We start from the raw sequence: 20,307 nt of genomic DNA, 5'->3' as shown, positions 1-20,307 counted from the left end.
CCTATATGTATGGACTTCACTACAGTTGTGGGATCACCCTGCGTGGTTACACGGACTCCGACCGGGCCGGTGATTTCGATTCCCGGCTTTCTCATGGTGGTTATTTGTACTCCCTCGGATCTACCCCTTTCTCTTGGTCTAGCAAGAAGCAGGATACCGTTGCAGGTTCTTCTGCTCACGCCGAATACTGGGCCCTCTATGACGCCACCACTGAGGCTATGTATCTTCGACAGCTTTTTACAGAGATGCGCATTCCCATTGACACCGCTCCTACCATATTCGTCGACTGTCAGAGAGCGATTGCCCTTGCGGGTAATCCTATTTTTTCTAACCGTACCAAGCATGTGGGTGTCCAATTTCATTTTACCAGGGAACAAGTTGAGCTTGGTACCATCAGACTCCAGTACATTCCTACGGCGGACAACCATGCAAACATCCTTACAAAGTCCGTCAACCGGCCCATCCTCGAGTGTCTTCACGACTGGATCGGCATCGGTCCTCAACCATCACCCTCCGCATATTGAAAGGGGATCTTCCTCTCCTTTCACATTTTTTATCATTATTGTATCAGGCACTTGAGTCAGTGAAGACCCCATGAGGGCGCGGCTCACGTGAAAACCCACTGCATTGCATTTTTTCCATCTTGCATTCCCTATGCATAGCATTCTGTTTTTTGTTTGAGGCGCATGTGTGAATGAAAACCCAAAAATGGGCATTCATACATGTGAAAACCTCTTGCATTGTGGCATTGAATCTAGTACCACCCAATCTCAACCGATTCTACACCATCGACAAACCCTCGCCCCATTCCTCGTCATGATCCTCTTCAAACCCCTTTTTCATCTTCTCTCATGGTCCCCTTTTCGGCCTGAGAGGGAATGTGTGGAAATATGCCATTTTATCCAGCCCAAAAAGGGAAGTTTTTGGATATTTTTGGTTTTTTCTTTTCTTGTGCTGCTGGCTGCCACGTCACCCTGACCGACCAGCAGCCCTTCACTCATATAAAAGGATTCCAATGTTTTCTTCAACGGTTCATCGTCAGCGTTTACTGCTGCTGGACTGGCCGCCTACATCAGGCTCACATCAGCGTTTACATCGCGTACATCAGGACTGACTTCATCGCCTACACCAGGGCTGACTTCATCGTTTACATCAGGCTGTCCTCAGCAATTACCTCAGGCTGACATCAGCGTTTTTTCAGCAGCCTTACTTCAGGCTTATATCGGCACTTTCAGCAGGCTCACTTCAGCGCTGTTATCTGCATTTTATAGGACAGCAGCCCTCTCTGCTTCTTTGACCTCGACATCAGGACAGAAGCCCTCTCTGGTCACTTCTTCAGGACGGCAGTCTACCATCTGACTCGGATCATGGCCTTCACCACCCTCTGCATTATCACGGGACAGCAGCCCTCTCTGCTCCTTCGGAGTCTCACACAGAACTCCTGTACTGGATTTTATCATATATATATACACCCATTGCATGCTGTGTGATTTTGTCTGATCTCTCGTATATTCGGTCCTTTGGTCTTTTTGCCCTCACACTCCATGGTAAGGAAGTGAAAGGTTGAAGAGAAGCTATAAGGGTGGATGAGAAGGGTGACACGGGTATGCAGCCTCGGGAGATCCAGGGCGTGTGATGGTGCAAGTCAAGCATGCAAAGCTTGCAAGTACAAGCAAATAAGAAGAGCTAGGTTGAATTTATAGTGTATGGAGCTTTAAAAAGCTTGCTTTAATTTTGTGCTTTTCCAAAAAGCTAAGGCTTAAAATAAAAGCCCCCCGCCCCCAACACTTTTAGCACAAGAAAAAGCTAACATGCTTTTTGATTTAAAAAAACTCCACACCACCTACAAATATACACGCCCTCTCTTGCTTTTCATAAGCACCCAACTGCCCGCTGCCCTGAACCAAACTGTTCCCACTATTCGTATGCTGCCCACTCAGCGTACAAGCCTCCACCTGGCTCACCACTAGCGCTTGACAAGCGCATGAACCAGATCGCTTATTATCAAATTCAGGATGGTGCCCCTGCCAAATGTCTGATGATTAAGAGAAGTTCAAATGAGGCTATGTGGAGTCAAACTTAGACCCGTTGAACAATGTGCATCACCTAAAGATTGTGATATGATTCATCTTGAGACAGACCTTCATTCTACACCTGTGTATAACTTTGTAACGATCTTTTTAAGAGTTCAGAGCACAAACTTGTGCAGCAGACATGAATGCTTTAAACAAACCCATAGGTCAAATACTCCAACCTCTATTTGTGTGCTTTGTCCAGCCTGAAGAATATAAGCAGGCCAATATCCATCCTTTCTACTTGCTGGCTCTTCTCCTGGATGTCTTGAATGGATCTGGTAATTGCAAATAGCATCTGGATCAGATTAACCACGTCAATCCAAACAGATGTTTTGAACACATATGATGACTGTATCTGAATCGACTTTAATGCCTCAGCAAGCAAACAAAGCCAAACTGGAAATCCAAACAAACTTAATTATTGAACATTGCCAAATTACAAAAAATTAACCTGTATTGATGTGATAAGCTGATCCACCATACCACCTGATAGGAGAACTGCTCGTCCAGCAACTTCATTTACAAATATTTCATTTCCCGTTGTCACATTGCAAAACCTGGCACCATCCCAACTTCCCCTAAGTGAGACTACTACGATTTCTCAATTTCTCAAATGAACTTCTATGATCTTTAACAAAAATCTGTGGAGCTTAATGTGCTTTGCACATAGTAGCTCATTCTTAAACTAAAGAACTGCAGAGAGCACACAGATTGTGGTATAAAAAAATACTCTGTGCTGAAAATTAACCACAAAAAAGAAAAGTGGTCTCAAAATCATTCGTTCAGCCAACACACAGGTTATCCCTCTCATCACAGACCTAAGCCTAGCTCCTTCAGAGGAAATATTACACACCTTTTACATGTCTAGATCTGATGGATCCATAACTTTTTGCACAGAAAATGCATGTCATCTAGCTTTGCTACCTTGCTAGCTTTGTCCAACATTGTCCCCAGGCAATGGCATGGCGTCTTATGATGTCACAAGGTGAGTGTGTGGGGCATGAACATAAGGTAAAATTTTGTTTTTATTAGTTTATTATTTTGTGTGTTTTTCCCTAACCCTTATTTTGTAGGTACTACTTGGTTAGTAAAGCATGAAAGCACATAAGCGATTTATTTACGGGAAAGCAAAATGTGGGTCTTTAAAAAATGCATACATGTATTTATTTGGGGCAAATCATGAGAATTCAGCATCATTCAAGTTTGAACGCTGCTCTTTGACTTCTGACCTCGCGTGCTGGCCAACCACGCTCAGTCGTCATGGGCATTTACGTCCGTTTACTTGCCGGATCATATTCACCACCTTTCACCTTGGTACACCTACCCTTGTGATTGCGTGAGGTTTTACTGTGAGTGTCACATTCTCTTCCCCTTTCTAGAAATCATCATCCTCGATGATAGGTAGGAACATGCTGATGTAGGAACGAGCTAGCTCCCATGTAGCGTCTGTCATGGCAGGCCCTTCCATGCAACCAAATACTCTTGGAGATTGCAATTTATAAGCCTTTTCTCCCTAAGATCTAGTATACGATCTGGGCCATGGTCTGTAGTCTCTTGGTCCTACAAAGAAACAATACCATCAATTAAATTGTCAGTGTCGTGTAAATATTGCTTTAGCTAACTAACATGAAAAAACAGGTGGACACGACAGCTGCTGGGTAAGTCCAATCTGTAAGCTACGTCATCGACCTTTTTTAAGATTTTCCATGGTCCACAATATCTCAGTGTAATGGAGTGATACTAAAGCTGAGATATGGAATAATCACGATGGATTAATGCAAGATTAAGGAGATAATCATATACAAGCAGCTCCTCCTGCGTGCGGAGGGGAAGACGCAATCCCTAAAGCCCAATCTCTTGGGCAGAGAGAAAACTACTCATGGCCTCGACGACGAGTAGGAAGAGGTAAGGTGCCACAGGACAACCCTGTCAAACCGAGCAAGAGGGGGAATCTGTCGCCACGGGTCCCCTGAATGAGAACCTGGCTGTGTGAGGCTGAATAAAGTCTTGAGACTCCGCGAATCCACTCCATGGGGAATCCAATCCGGCTCATAGTGCCCTCCAGAAAGCTCCAATCCACCCTATCATAAGCTTTCTCAAAGTCTAGAAGTAGCACAATGAGGTCTTGTTGCTGCATCTTGCCCGAAGCTATCGCTTCCCAAAAGGTAAAGATGTCCAGAATGCTCCAATCCTGAACAAAGTCAGTCTGAGTAACGTGGATCAAGTCGGGGAGAAAAGGTTGAAGTCTCCTGCTGATGGCCTTGGCCAAGATCTTATAGGCTATCCCTAGAAGAGTGATGGGTCTCCACTACCGCATCTCCAATCTGTCACCACCCTCCTTTGCAATCAAGTGAATCAAGCCGTTTGGGAACCTCTTTCGCATGGCGCCTGTAATCATGATCTCATTGAAGGCAGCTCGAAGGCCACCTTCCATGAGGTCCCAACAACGAAGAAAGGAGACTGGGAGCCCGTCCACCCCTAGGCATTTGCCCCTGGGAAGTGCCGTCAATGCCTCCGCCAACTCATCCGCAGTAAATGGCGTCAATAAGAATGACCAAAGAGAAGGGGGAACCACCTCCCTCGTATGCCACTAGACCCTCTCCTGTGCATCCACCGCTTGTGAAGATACTGGGGCACTAGTGAGGAGGGATCGGAAAAAGTCCGTGGTGATGGCTCTCACATGGGGGGATCTGAAACAATAGCTCCATCCTGGCCACGCAACCTGCGAATGCCGTCTCTCCTCCTGTGGGATCCGGCTATCTCAAAGAAATCCCCTGTGACTCTGTCGCTTGCCTGAGTCCAGAAAGAAGCCCTGGCATGATACCTATACTCCACCCTCCTCTCCTCTATGGATCTAATCTCCATGCGAGCAACAGCAAGCTGACTCTCATTCCACTGGCTATCTGGGGACTTATCCTCAAGCCGTTGTAAAGAGGCAAGGCTCCTCCTCAAACTCCTCTCCTGCTCCCGGATCACTCTAATCGGCTCTAGGTTGCCTCCTGCAAGAAACTGTTGATCTCCCCTAAGCCCTCATCCAATGTGCACGCCTCAGAGCCCGACAGAAAATCCAATCCCGTCCGTATCTGCTCTATCCTGTTGCGTATCTTGGGGTCCTGGATGAGGCTGTCCGGAATCCTCGAGCTCACATGCCTCCCATGCCTCCAGGGGTCCTCTAAGAACAAAATAACCAGAGTGTGATCAAAAAAGGAAGTACCTGCCAAAATACAAATCATACCCCTCGGCTGCAAGCCCACTCATCAACATAAAACTTGTCAAGTCTAGAGAGGTTGGGGCCAGTGCTCCTCCTATCCCTCTCGAGAAGCAAAGACTCCCAAGGCTACGCCCAAACTTTGGAAGATGCCAAGGGTCCTATCCCCTGACTGCAAGAATCATCTCCTCCCAGGCTGAGTACTCTGCTCCTGAAACTGTGGCCATGCCACCTCCAAGTCTGTCCTCTGCTGCCTCAATCATGTTAAAGTCACCACCCAAGCACCAAAAGTCAGCCTGAGGGAGGGCCTGCCGTAGTGAGCTCCAGAAGAGGGCTCTACCTACAACAGCATTCGGAGCATAAATGTTGAGGAAGCCAACGGTATCCTCTCCAATAGTAATGGTAATCCACTGTGCCCGCCCCGGGACAATGACTCCTGAGCCAATCACTACCGACAGCAGCTGCTCATTGACAAAAACACACCCCCCTCCCTACGTCCCTGAGAGTATGGAGACCAGAGAGTAAGACTCTTGCCTGGAAGAATCTTTCTCGCATCCTGTGGGTGCGCCCCTCTGAGAGATAATGCTCCTAGAGGAAAAGAATGTCTATGGGTCCCCCCCGCTATGGCCCTCTAAAGCTCACCTCGTAGGACACCTCGTCTATGAAAGCACTGAGGGCCCCCTAAACCCTGAATGTTCCATGAAACAATCTGCACATCAATCTCGGTGTGATGCGGCACTAGTGGAACTGCCCTCCACTCGAAGAGTCTTGGGCAAGGTTTAGACGGGGAATGATTGCAATCCATAGAGGGGCAAAGGCATGCTAGGTGGGCACTAATCTTGTCCTCCATGTGACGCCACTCCGTATGAGCATGCGCATATGCATGCTTTGGACTCCATCGATCACAGTAAAGGTATCCGTAAGAGGGAGGAAGAGGTGCTGCAACAGAAGTATGCATGAACACAAAGAGTAGCACCTCCAGACTGGAGACTACTATGTCCCCGTCTTGGCCTCGATGGGTTGAACCTCCAAGCTCCATCTTAGCTAAAGACCAAAAATGGGTGAGATTGTCAGTGATGCGGAGATCGTGGAGATGGTGGGAGAGCTCAACTGCCCTGACCCTGCATGGCAGCTGCCACTAACTCAAGATCCCACTCTGTCCTAGGGGCTGCACTGAACGGGAAAGAGAAGATCATCGCACCATTATCTAGCGTAGAGGGCCTAGAGTGGTGAAAACCACACATGCCCGAACAGGGGCTACAATCTCCTCAAAGATGTCGGTCTCTTCCATCGCCAGACACCAGAAGAAACTGTAGTCCACAGACTATCCCAGGATCCTAGGGGCCCCACCCGGGGACTCTAGCGGGAGAGCCCTCACCGGGGTGGCGGCAATGGTCATCTCTACCGGCTCGGAGAATCGGTGAATCAAGCGACCGACTAATCCTGCCGGCTGCCTCTGCTCCAGGTCAGGGGCTACTGGGGGCGACGAGAGTTCTCTGGAGAGGCATAAGGGGGGGGGGGGGGGGGGGGGAGGGAGGGCTTGGATGATAAAGGCAAGGCGAAGTGCGCTGCAGGTAAAGTCAGTGTCAAGACAGGGGAAGGAGGAGAGGGGGGGAGGTGGGGGAGGAAGCGGCGAGAGAGGGCGGAGGGGCAGAGAGGCCAGGGAGGGGTGTTGCTCTGATGGATCCATCGAAGAGGAAAGCTGACGGGAGGGGCCCACCGGGGGCTCAGAGGGGCCAGCTGGCCTCTTAGAACACTAGGGGTCGGGGAGGCAATCTCGATGAGGGATCAGCCACCATACTAGTGGGGCCGGATGGGCTCGCTTGAGGACGTGTCACCAACAGAAAAATGCTGAGATAAATGCTCGTAACAGTTCTCTAACAGAACCAAATCCTCCTAAGATCTCCCAGCCTGGAGCGCTCAACAACGGCGTTCAGCTCTGGTGGTCGTTTGGCAGCCTGGGCGCGGTCCAACCGTCCGCCACTCACTGTCCACTGGGCACCCGAAGTCGGGCTTGGTGCTGTGCTGCCTGAGGGCCTGCCCCTCTCTCTACCCCCGGGTGAGGGTCCACATGAGAATCCGGGGGAGGAACCACCGGATACGGTCTCCTAGACTGCCACCGAGGGCAAGCTCTAGCTAAATGACCCATCTATCTGCAAATGAAGCATTGGCCTGTAAGGCCAGAGCACTCCACGCGCTGCTGTATGGGGTCTCCTCGGAAGCTAGGAATAGATATACAATGTAGTAGAGACTTCACCAAGGCCACACAAATGCAGAGGGATAGAATCCCAACTGCCCTCACAAGGGCCAAGGCAGCGGCGAGGGGGGACTCCATCACTCTCCTTATGGCACCACCAATTGCCGGGAGAAGAGGAAGGTACTCCTTCCAAAGGCTTGGAAAGCAAACTAGGCTTGGAAAGCAAACTGTCACTGGGAAGCTCGAAACGCCAGCCAATGGGTCAGACGCAGGATCGAAGCCATGCTGCGACCGTGCAAAGAAGGCCTGCGCTGTACACAGTGCAAAGGGACTCAGCTGCATGACTCGATTTGACGCCGATGGCGAGTTGAACTCCACCTGATAGTAGCCGCACCCCTGAGGGTGAATATCGGTGATCTTTGCAAGTTCGCAAATGAGGCTGGCTTGAAAAAGATCCTTGAGCTATCCGCACGCAGGACGGCTACCAACAATTTTGCAGACCAGGGTGGAGGCCTCAAGTGAGTCAACAATCGTGGCAAGAACCTATAGATCCGCTCCGGAGAAGGAAATGCAAGCAACGGCGGCTTCGGTCGGGAATGACGGAGCAGCTGCCATGGAGTCCTCCTGAGGGTGAAGATGAAAATAAACCGAAGCTTGCCGAATAAAGCTGAAAACCCCAGAAGCCAGGAAGCAACAGCCTACACAAGAGGGGAGAGAGGAGAAGGGCAGGAAAACAAAGAGAGAAAGGAAAGAAAAAAGAGGGGAGAGGGTGGCTCAGAAAGAAAAAAAAAGGGGGGGGAGGCGCTAAGCAGTGAAGAGAGGGAAGGAGGGCAAGTAGCATACAGGGGGAGGCGGGCAAAAGATCGAAAAGGGGGGCGAAATTGGGGGGGGGGGGGGGGGGGGGGGGGGGGCACTAAGCAGTGAAGAGAGGGAAGGGGGGCAAGCAGCAGACAGGGGGAGGCGGGCAAAAGATCGAAAAGGGGGGCAAATTTGGGGGGGGGGGGGGGGGGGGGGGGGGGTTGGGGGGTGGTAGAGGAGCTACGAAGGGGGGGGGGGGGGGGGCGCACAGCATAAGGGGGGGGATGGCGCAGGCAATGCCAGGCAGGCACAGGGGGGGGTCAACGGGAGTGTGCACGACTTCACAGATCCGGACCATAAGAAATTATGGGGTTTGCTTCCTAAAAGCTGTCTTATATACATCATCATCTCTTACCCTTATTTGATGGTAACCACTTTTTAAATCTATCTTACTACATATTACAGCACCACGCAAGGCATCTAAGAGATCTTCGATTCTTGGCATTGGGTACCTAAGCTTGTTCAAGCCCTGTAATCGACACACATACGAAAAGTACCATCCTTTTCTTAACAAGTAAAATCGAGGAGGCGAATGGTGAGAAGCTAGGGCATATCAAGCCCTTCTGAAGATATTCATCTTTTACGTCATTCTCTTCCTTCAAAGTCATGCGATAGGAAGGTCTATTCACGGAGTTTTCTCTCGGAATCAACTCGATTCTGTGCTCCATATTCATTCTCGTTTGAGCAGCTTTGACGCATTGACTAACGATCCATCGAGAACATCTTGTTTATCCCTAATGAGCAAATGCTTCCCCAGGTGCTCAAACTGATAAACCTACGTATTGAAGTCGATTATTGGCTTCTTCCTTGCATGCCATTGTTTACCTAGCACAATATCAAAGCGTGCTAGTCGAGTAATCTCAATGTCTAACTTGTCAGCATGGCCTTGGATCTGCAGCCTTGGATCTGCAGGTTGAGACTAATCACTTGCATGTCCCATACCTTTGTGCCCTTGCCATTCGCTAGCTCCATTGTATATTGATAATCTGAGAAGCTAGTGGGGTTGCTTAAGCTTCTCGACAAGTCAAGAATTTATGACATTCCATCTAGGTGGTAACTTTAGGCTTTTTCCCAAGACAATCCTTATATCGGTGGCGCCCAAGACAACCATAACATAAGCCTTCTCGCATGGCCTTCTCTTTTTGTTGTGGTGTTAACACCAATTTAGTGTAGGCTCTCTCAGCCATCAATGACACCTTTCGCTTTATCCCCGCATAGGCCCTTGCATTTGTACCACCATTAAGGACTTCCTTTCCCTTAGATTGCACATTTGTTTTGGGAAGATACACCTGAGTTTGTTGCCTAGGAAATCGAGTCCGAGTGGCATGAGACCCAGTTTGAGTAGGAAACCTCCTACCATCCTCTAAGACCAAAGCGAGTTCAATCGCTTCTTGCAAAGTAGAACATTGTTCTTTCCTCACTAATGGCCTTAGTGACCAAGTGAAAACTTATGCACTTACAAAATGTATGGAATGTGCTCAGGTACTTTCAAAACTGTTTCTCGATACTTGTTTGCATACTCTTGGACTGGGGCGTGCGCACATGCACCTATGTGCGCCATGTGGGCCTTGCTACTGACCTGCTATGCGGCGGGCGACGTAGACCTTCTACGTGGCGGGCCGTGTGGGCCTTGCGCTGCCGAACGTTCGACAGCCGGGCCTACTATGTGTACCAACTATGCCTTGCATGGCTGGGGTGTTGTCCTATGTGCTGTCGCTGTCATATAGTCTAGCTCTAATACCAAATGTAACAAACCTTTTGGAAGGTAGTGCAACTCCCGAAATCTAGCTAAGTGAAGACCCAAAAATGAAAGATTCCTTGACAAGTTTTCTCTCTTTCACCCATCCTCGTTTTTTGTCCAAGCCCAAGCCCCAATTCACACGATGACCCGATTCACTTGACCCTAGTCCTCCTTGGGATCCCGCAAGCACGAAGCAAGGACAATTTGGTTTTTGCCTTTGCCAAGTCTCTCCGGTTTTGAGTAGGAGGCACTCTTCATAACGACAGGATAGACGAGTTACAAAGGATTTCATGTCGTCTTAAGACTGATTTTGCCAAGTCTCTCGGGTTTTGAGTAGGAGGCACTCCTCATGACAATGGGATAGATGAATTACAAAGGATTTCATGTGGACTTCAGGCTGATTTGCTTAAGTAGTTTTCACATGGTTTATAGGAAGAACTGGGACTCTTAAGTGACGCCTTCCTTATTGCTTGTTTTGATTTCTTGAACTTATAGCACCAAGAGGACATCTTTTCCCAAGGAAGAGCGCAAAAGTTCCAAAGAGATCCACGTCTTCTATGCTGACTTTCAAGGTGCACAAATTAAATTTTCAAAAAGATATAGGTTTTAATGCCACTTTCTAGGTACTCATATATGAATGTTTTTATATCTGTATGTTGAGAGAAAGAAAGAAATAAAGAAAGTCATATTTACATCTTACAAAAGGCCCGATGGGCCTATGCATAGTTGTCACGGTACGAAAATACGATACCGTACGGTACGATATCGTACGGGAATATTCGGTACGATATGAAATTTTGGGATACGGTACGATAAAATACGGTTTTTTTTATTAAAGAACACCTACAAACATAGACATTTTCAATTTGGAAGGGTAGAGTCTAGAGAAGTTGTTTCAAACCAAAATATCATTAAAAACAACTAAACAAGTTTGAAGTGACAAACAAAAGTACATAAAGTATAGAGGTGCGATGCGATCATGCGCGCTAGGCGCGAGTACAAAAAGAGAGGCTAGAGCCAAGGCCCAAGGAGAGACTAGACAAAGGCATCACTATCAGAGCTCTCGCTGAAATCATCCTCATGAGAAGAGGACACATCAGTGGCCTCGCCGAAGTCGCCATCGCTAAGAAGGTTGCCCTCATCAAACTCGGGCTCTCTAAGCTCATGTGAGAAGCCAAAGGGAGCATCCTCATCTGCAAGAGCGAGTGTGGAGCTACCCGATCCACGCCGCACATAGGTATGCACTATGTCCCTGCGAGCACCACGAACCGTGCATCCACGGCTTCCCACTTGCACTCCTCTGCCACTACCTCCACGCCCACGACGAGTGCGAGTAGGTCGTCGATCAAACAACTCGAGCTCTCGATAGATCTCTGCATAGGTCCTCTCCTCCTCTTCCTGCACTTTGTTTACACTCTGAAGAGTGCCCCCTGTGAGCTTGAATGCATCCACATTCACCTACATTGTACAATGATCAAGTGACAAGCAATGTATTAGAATTTGGTTCCAAATTTCAATAAACATTGAAGTTTGAAATTTGAATGCTTATAACTTATAACTAAAAGTTGTAACTTATACCTGTCTCGCCGATTCCATCTTTTGCATTGCGCGCACCATGCGCAAGTTAGCGCGGCAATACACTAGCCGCTCTAACTGTTGCCTGCTCAAGCGATTACGTAACTTCGTGTGTACAAGTGAGTAGGAACTCCAGTTCCTCTCACATGCACCTGAAGAGCAATCCTGAGCTAGGATTCTCAAAGCCACCTTTTGGAGGCTTGAGAGCGCATACCCAAATGTCTCCCACCAAAAGAGGGGCTTCACAAGGGATTCCCTCTTCCAACAGGTAGTAGATGCAAACGCAACTCCCCCCTTTGGTCATTGTAGCTTATGAGCTCCTCAAGGAACTTCCCATGGCGATCCTCCGGCAATGCTTTGGGCAAGTAAGCATCTCGGGCTTCAAGTAGCTCCACGTTGGTGAAGAGGGCGGGTGATTTGTAAGCCGGATGCAATAAAGCGGCAAGACCATGGATAGGTCTTCGCATCCACTTCCATCTCTTCTCCACAATGGCCAACATACCATCGCGCTTCTCCTCGTCGATGGAAGGAGAAACGCGTAACTCTGCTATGGCCTCTCTCATGAAGTGAACAAGAAGGCCCATGGTGGCTCCCTCCATGCCGGTCATCCGCAATACCCTATAGAAGGGCGTGACCGCAATGACAATAGTGCGGACCGACTGCCAAAACTCCTCCTTTAGGCAAAGCCGTTGCATGGCTTTGGCCTCCGCCGATTCTCGCTCATCCCACTCATTCCACATTGTGGAGACCACTGTTTGGCGAAGGGAGGATTTCACATCGTGGAGGCGCTCCAAGAGGAGCCACATGTAGGCGAAGCGTGTAGTTGAAGGCTTCTTCAATTCCAACTTGCTATGTTCGCGGAACATGGCAAGCACCTTCACCTTTGTGGTGAAGAAGGTGACAACAGAGATAGCTTCGGTCATTACTTCCTTCATCCACACTAACTTGCCCATATCCTCCATGAGGAAGTCAATGCAATGGAAGGCACAAGGCGTCCATACTATGGAGGGATAGTCCTCCTCGAGCAACTTCCCCATCCGACGGCAATTTGAAGCGTTGTCGGTGATGCCACCTATGAGACAAAAGATGATTACAAGTATCCATGGAATATCATCGTCATGGAAAACTAAAACTGAAATTGGAAACCTAGTAACTGAAGCTAAGTGCTAGGTAAATGCACAGAACAAATAGGGGAGCATGCTATAAAGTATATAACAATGATCATAATGCACTCTATTCCGAATCTATGGAGGGGAGGGATCCATGGAGAAGATCCATCATCGGGTAGGAGATCTGAAAGAGTGAAGAGAGATTGAGAAGAAGAGGCCTCCATCATGTGTCGGTGGCATGTAAGGATCACATCGATCTGAGCTTGATGGACTGGTGGTGGTCGTGGTCCAGGGGGCCGAGGTCATCTTGCAGCTCGAAGCACTGTGGCTCACGGTAGAGTGACTCCTATGCTCCTGGATACTATCACGGTCTGATGAAGTGCCAGATCTACTAGTGGAGTAGGTACATGGTGAGGTTGGAAGAAGTTGGTGATCCTGAGCTAGGCTGAACTAGCTCGTGAGGTCTGTGCTCTGAGGAGGCTCTCTCTGCATTGTCATAGCTCAGGCAAGAATAAGCCCAGTTTCTTGCGGCCAAAACTTCAAGAAATAGCAGATAGGCTAAAGATTTGAGATGTTACAACAATTCTGCACTCCATACTGTAGATTGAAGATCTGTAATAATCTGCAAGAGACCTTTCCAATCAAGAAGCCTTGTATGTAGGTTAGGAGCACACTGGCTTACAGTAGTGGACTAGGCTCAATTCCCAGCAAGGATCAAATTGAAATTTGTTGCTAAAAGCTTGTAAACTGTTTGTATGCTGCTTTTTGCAAATGTGTCTATATTCAATGTTTCTTAACAAGAGATCAAACTTCATCCAAATTGATCATTGATCACATTGATTAGCATAGATCACTGTTGTAAACTCTTTCTTGGTCAAGAAATTGTCATGATCACTTCAAACCACCAAGTGTACAATAATCTTATATTACTTCTAACAAGCTTCAATAATCTTGTTTACTTGCATCAAATTAAGTGAGAATGCCACAGTTGTGTTTATCTTGTATCAAACTTTGTAACATTTCTTAATTTCTTGCAGTTTCAACAATTTTCTCTTAAAGAAACATAATTCTTGCAAGAAATATCAAGATTAGGAAAGTTTCAATCAAGAATCACTGATTGCTAAGTTTGCACCAAGATTTGCTGATTTCTACAATTAATCTTGTAAACTTAATAATTTTGCATCAAGATTCTTAAAATTTAACTCTGCAAAGTAAGCTTTTTATAAATCCGCAATTAAACTGCAAACTGCACAGTAATTTGCATAAAATTCCTCAATAGGATTGCAATCTGCACACTAGACTGCTCAAATATGCTACAGAACTCTTAATTGCACTGAAATCTACATAGAATCTTCTATCTGCACCAATTCTTGATAAAAACTGCACCAAAATTTGCACAACCACCTTCATTATCCTCCAAAACTGCCAAGATTTTCCAAAACTAGGCAAATATAGAAGGAAACTAAGGTATGAAGGTGAAAGGATTCACTAATCAAGAGAATTTAGCAAGAAATTCACTCCGAAAATGGTTGAAACCCTTAATTCAAAAATCAAGAAAATCTCAAATCTGTGCAAAAATTAGGATTTCTGAAATCTATGATTAGCATATACTCGAAAATGATTACCATTAATCCCATTGCTAATCCACTCCAAACAGAATCAACAAAAAATTTAAAAACTGTATAAAAGTACTAATTCAAAAATGGATTAAGCACTAATCACTCCCTAATCCGAAACATCAAGATCTAATCCAAGAGCTCTGATACCAAATGGAATGGAGTGAGACTAAAGCTAAGATATGGGACAAATCACCATGAAAGCTTATAATCAAGCTTGCTAACCACGATGCCTAAGTGGTTTAACCTCCCACCAAGAGGATGGAATAAACCTTCCATAGGCCTATGGTAGCCAAAGGCTACAAGAAATGACATAGTAGTCAAAAGATCATAATGGTCATAAAAGGGTACAAATGATGGCCCATGAGTCCCTTATATACTTAGCCCATGACCATGGTCCTAGACCTAATCTATAAAGTTGTTACTTCATTACATCTCTATGTGAACCCATCCTTAGTGAGCCAAAGGAAGTGATCTCGGTCATACTGCATCTTGACGCACAAGGGCCTCGCTAGGGTAATCCAGGTGCCAAGGTAATCTAGGTGTCTCTACTGTGTGCCTGAAGCAAATCATATCAGAGCCCATGTGCCGGGGTAATCTAGGTATCTCTAATGTGTGCATAAAGCAAATCATATCAGAGCACCCGGTTACGGTCCACATGGGAAAGTCTAAGATATGGTGAGTCTGGGTCATACTCGTAAGGAGGGAGCTGGTCAATCTGAAGCCCATGTGCCATAAACCATGTGATAATAGAGCCATACCAAGATGAGTATGTGCCTCTCACAGCAATTGCCTGTGAAGACTCCAGGGCTAGGCAAGGAAGTCGTGTGGGATCCATCTCTCTCTCTCTCTCTCTCTCTCTCTCTCGGCCCTCGAGACGGCAATGAAGGCACTAATCAAGGAGAACAAGAAGACATCCGATCCAACCTCAATGAGGTGGAGAACAAACTACACCGGCACATCATGGCTCTCGAAGCACGGGTCACGAACCTCGAACAAGAGAACACGGCACTCAAGGAGGAGGTGAGTGCATTGAAAGTGGAAATGGTAGCCATCAAGAATACTGAGAAGGAAGAAGGGGAGATCAATGACAACACTCTCACGGCCATCAAAGAAGAGATCTCCAAGGAGATCACAAAGGACATGGAGGGAAAACTCGAAGCCAAGCAGTCAAGATGGGTTGAGGTGGTGAAGAAGAACATCCGTAAAGAAGTGAGGGAGGAGACTCAAAGGGAAGAACACCAAATCATTCACACCACCATTGAGGAGGAGAAGATGAGGCATGCCAGCCGCCTCAACATTCGAGTCACAGGTATAGCCGAGACACCCGACTCCACTCCCGAGAAATATGGATAGCTTCTATGCATGAAGCTCGGCTATAAGGAAGAGCCCTCTCCCCTTCACCAAAGCATGGAGAGCCGGGAAAGACTCAACAGGCAAGCGAGAGACGGAGAGGGTCACCTTCATGAGGAAGAGGGTCATACTACGGGGTTTAGAGGGAGCTCCTATTTTCTTGGATGATGATCTCACGAGGATGCAGCTTGAGCATAGGAGAGCTTGCATGCCACGAGTCTTACACGCGAGGAGAGAAGGCAAGAAGGCCTTCTATCGAGATCGTCCGGTCATCATTGATGGCCGGCCCATGGATTAGCGGTTTGGGGCCTATGGGACACAGACCAGGCCACTGACAGAGATACACATGGCAGTATGGAACTGTAATGGTTCACTATGGGTGCAGCCTGGACGACTGGAGCATGTTATGGTGGGGAGAGACATCATATTTCTGACAGAGACACATCAGAGCCCAGAGAGAGGGCTACCTCGAGTAGAGGGATTCCAGTGAGAGTCAGCATACAGGAGGACCACACGCCAGGGTACCTCGAGAGGGACGGGGGGAGTAGCAGTCCTATTCAGACGAGAGCTACAGGGGAGACTGAGAGTGGTAGCACAGGATCCAGAGGCCAAATACATGTGGATCAGCTTACAGCTCTCACAGGACAAGGTTATATACATAGCTCTATGTTACTTTTAAGTTTTCCCCATCATGATCCTCCTGTCATTACAAAGGACATGCCACAGGAGGAGGAGACAGGAGCCTCGCCATACACTTGTCTGTCAGAGGAGATTATGCATTATTCTACACTAGGGGAAGTATTTCTTACGGGCAACTTCAATGCTCACACACAGAGCAGACAGTGTGAGGTGTATGACTATGATGACATGGAGATCCTCCACCCTGTGGATCCAGAGGAGATAGGGGCTAGTCGGGCATCAGAGGACACTGGACCAGACAGAGGACATTATGGGGACCACTTACTAGAGTTGGGAGCCAGGCATCGTCTCGTTATTTATAACGGGATGCTACAGTGGCCGGGATCAGGAGGGCTGACATGCTTCCCACATGGGGGTCATACACGGACCGGAGGCACGGTGGTAGACTACATTATGGGGTCTTTGGAGGCATCACAGCTTGTCACCTCATTCTCCATTCCACCTCGTCCTATTGAGGCAGATCATACATACTTGGCATTTTCACTAGCCGGATCACCAGTATCACCAGCCCCCCACATACCGACGCCACACACTACCATCTACTTCACACATGACATGGCAGACATATACACTGGCAGAGTAGAGGATGGGCTCCTACTCATGGATCCCCTGGCACCTATGGATACCATTACAGCCCAGCTGGCATCACTCCTACACACGGCTGCATTACAGAGCTTCCCACATCGTGTCCACTCAGGAGAGCCTGCGAGATCTGGGACTATGCCCCAGAACAGATGGTATGATGACGAGTGCAAAGCCCTATACTCACGGCTCCGCATACAGAGAGCCTTGGGAGCCATCACAGAGCAGGAGTCGAGGAGAGAGATGAGGAGACTTACTCGCCGCAAAAGGCGGGCCTTCGCAGAGACACAGGAGCTAGAGATCTTTCATTTCTTCATGAGTAGAGATAGCCCTGTCTCATGGCGGCACTTCAGAAAGCCCCGGACACCGACACCTATTGCAGACCCACAGACATGGCACACATATGCAGAGGGCCTATACCACGCCCCATAGCAGCCACCTATACCTCAGCCATAGGAGCCTCAACCTACCACAGCTAGCTTCTTTACCCACTTGATGGTACAGGAAGCTATCCGCTGCCTACAGCATGGACGGGCCGCTGACCATATGGGCTTGCAGGGTGAGCATCTCATATATGCAGTAGATTCTTTGGCTCCTTTTCTTGCACACATGTTTAACACGGCACTAGCAGAGGGTTTACCTGCGGAGTGGACGATGCACACCATTGTGCCGATTCACAAAACAGGGGATATGCTCGATCCGAGCAACTACAGGACAGTTATGGTTGGCCACGTGCTAGCCAAACTCTATGGTGCAATGTTGGAGCAAGAGCTTAACTTATATGCTGAGCGAGCAGGTTTACGCTCATCAGGGCAGGCAGGCTTCAGGAGAGCTTTCTCTACCACTGACCATGTATTCACTTTGAGATGTATGATTGATCAGGCCAGAGTGAGGATGAGAAAGCTCTATTGCTGCTTTGTGGATTTCCGCAAGGCATTTGACACAGTACCACGAGAGAGGCTCTTTCAGCGCCTGCAGTCTCTTGGCATACCACCAGATATGACATGGGGCATCTATGCATTATATGAGCAGGTTTTTGGGCAAGTCAGATGTCCAGGAGGTATGTCCGAGACTATTGCTAGCACCATTGGTGTGAAGCAAGGATGCCCACTTTCCCCCACGCTATTTGGGTTATACATTGATGAGGTGGCTGACTTCATTACACGGGGAGGCGGAGATGGAGTTGATTTAGCAGGTACCTCAGTACATATTATGCTTTATGCTGATGATATTGTATTAGTGTCTGAGTCTCCAGGTGGTCTATAGCAGCATCTACATGCACTCGATGATTTCTGCACACAGAGGGGTCTTACTGTGAACCTTGGGAAAACCAAGGTTATGGTCTTTCATACATCGAGACAGGGCAGGAGTCAGCTGACATTCACTCTCGCAGGACGCCAAGTGGAGGTGGTGACATCATACGTGTACCTAGGGGTTACCTTCTCTGCAGCAGCCACACGCTTCACCATGGGTTCAGCAGCCAGAGCTAGATTGACACAGGGATATGCAGCATTGGCTATGCTAGAGAGACAATGCCACCAGGCGCATTTTCAGGAGCCAAGGACGAAGGGGTGGCTATTTGACACATTAGCCACACCGGCATTGATGTATGGAGCAGCGGTATGGGCGCCAGGCCTTGTTACCCATTGGTGGACACAGATAGAGAGACCACAGGCCCTCATGATGGCACGCATGATACGTAGCAAACCGTCAGTACCTCATGACATTATCCGAGCAGAGTTTGCTACGCCTCCTATGATGGTAGAGGCCATATTTCAGACTATATGCCTGCTAGACAGATTCAGAGAGATGCCACTAGACAGATTGTCATACAGAGCTTTTGAGGCATCTAGACAGCTGGCTGAGACAGGAGACAGCGGATCATGGTATGCACAGGTCACACATTGGTTCTCACAGCATGGCCTAGACATGGATCATCTACCACCATTCCAGTATGATAAGGATGCACCACATATCCGTCTCTCATAGTGAGAGGAACAGAGTATTGAGACAGAATCTATGGCAACTCTATACACGAGAGACATGGATATCGCCTACACAGCCTCTTCCACCGAAGATGCTATACTACAAAGATCACTTCATGAGTATCATTGATGATGGATTTATAGAGAGGCCTAGATACATGGAGGGCTTTTTACTACACGGCTCCCGAGTGGCTATTGGTCAGCTTAGAGTTTCATCACACCGATTGGAGATTGAGACTGGCAGAGCAGCACGGATCCCCCGAGAGGAGAGGGTATGCAAATTGTGCAGAGAGGAGGTGGAGAGTGAGGAGCATTATGTATGCAGATGCAGAGCATATACAGCCATCAGAGAGAGATATCCCATTTTATTCAGAGAGCCACATTCCCTACGCCAAATCTTTGAGGCAGCAGACCAGCGCAAACTAGGGAGATTCATTCTAGACATACAGCGCCACAGAGAGACATCATTACAGGCTCAGACAGCTCCAGAGGGGGGAAGATAGACACAGATTACTACATTTTTTCAGAGATCCATCCCACTCCCAGCCCCTACACGGCAGGGAATTACTCTCCAGAGAGCAGAGACACTCAGAGCCCGCAGGAGACACAGGACACCTGGCTTTCGGACACCATGCCTATACCAGAGAGAGATGACAGACATCAGAGCTCAGTTTCACAGAGAGGGTGCGGAGCGACTGGCTCGCTTCAGAGCACACCCAGGCATGTTCTTCAGGGAGCTGTGGACACCCCCTTCATTGATGTATACCATTTTATACCCCCAGTATGGTACAGGATGGAGCTAGCTAGGTTGCATATCATGATTGTATACTCCATGCATATAGCTTTGCATTCTCCTAGTAGTAGAGCTCCATCCCCTCCACCACTCATTGTACTTATTGCACACCCAGATTCAGCTTTTTAGTTCAGTACTTTTTCATTTTGCTGGGATGACAGTGTCAGAATATGCAGCGGAAATGATATCCAAACTTGGGTAGACAAGAGCAAGTAGACTGCAGAAAATAATCAGCACAAGAAACACAGAGAGATGTGTGTAAACTCTTCTCTATACACAAGATCCCGGAAATACTGAATGAGAAAGTGGAGGAGGATGGGGGGTAATATATACAAGCCCATGAGGGCAATCGGCCAGCACTAGAAAGGGCCCACGACTGAGCAAAATCCCACGACTGCTGAATATAGCAGTCGGCCAGCATCAGATGCCCCACGCCTGGACAGAACAAGTCGGCCAGCACTCCTACAGCCCACGACTGATACAGATGCAGTCGGCCAACTTCAGAGTGCTCCTGGC

At 48.0% G+C, this 20,307-nt stretch overlaps 1 protein-coding gene across 3 annotated transcripts in view; it reads right to left on the bottom strand.

The window, feature by feature from the left end:
* Positions 1 to 20,307, bottom strand: part of LOC147611504 (uncharacterized) — a 134,044-nt gene that overhangs the window by 100,532 nt on the left and 13,205 nt on the right. For all 3 annotated transcript variants that reach the window (XM_086784605.1, XM_086784606.1, XM_086784607.1), the window contains 2 exons: positions 2,527 to 2,632; positions 2,255 to 2,350 (listed from right to left, as the gene is read on the bottom strand). In XM_086784605.1, the coding sequence (XP_086640731.1) occupies positions 2,255 to 2,350; positions 2,527 to 2,632 (202 nt within the window). The remainder of the gene's footprint in view (positions 1 to 2,254; positions 2,351 to 2,526; positions 2,633 to 20,307) is intronic.

This window comes from Cibotium barometz, chromosome 47 (genome assembly GCF_041138505.1).
Source record: "Cibotium barometz isolate CiBa-2024 chromosome 47, ASM4113850v1, whole genome shotgun sequence".
NCBI classification, from domain to species: Eukaryota; Viridiplantae; Streptophyta; class Polypodiopsida; order Cyatheales; family Cibotiaceae; genus Cibotium; species Cibotium barometz.
This window is presented reverse-complemented; position numbering and strand designations above follow the sequence as displayed.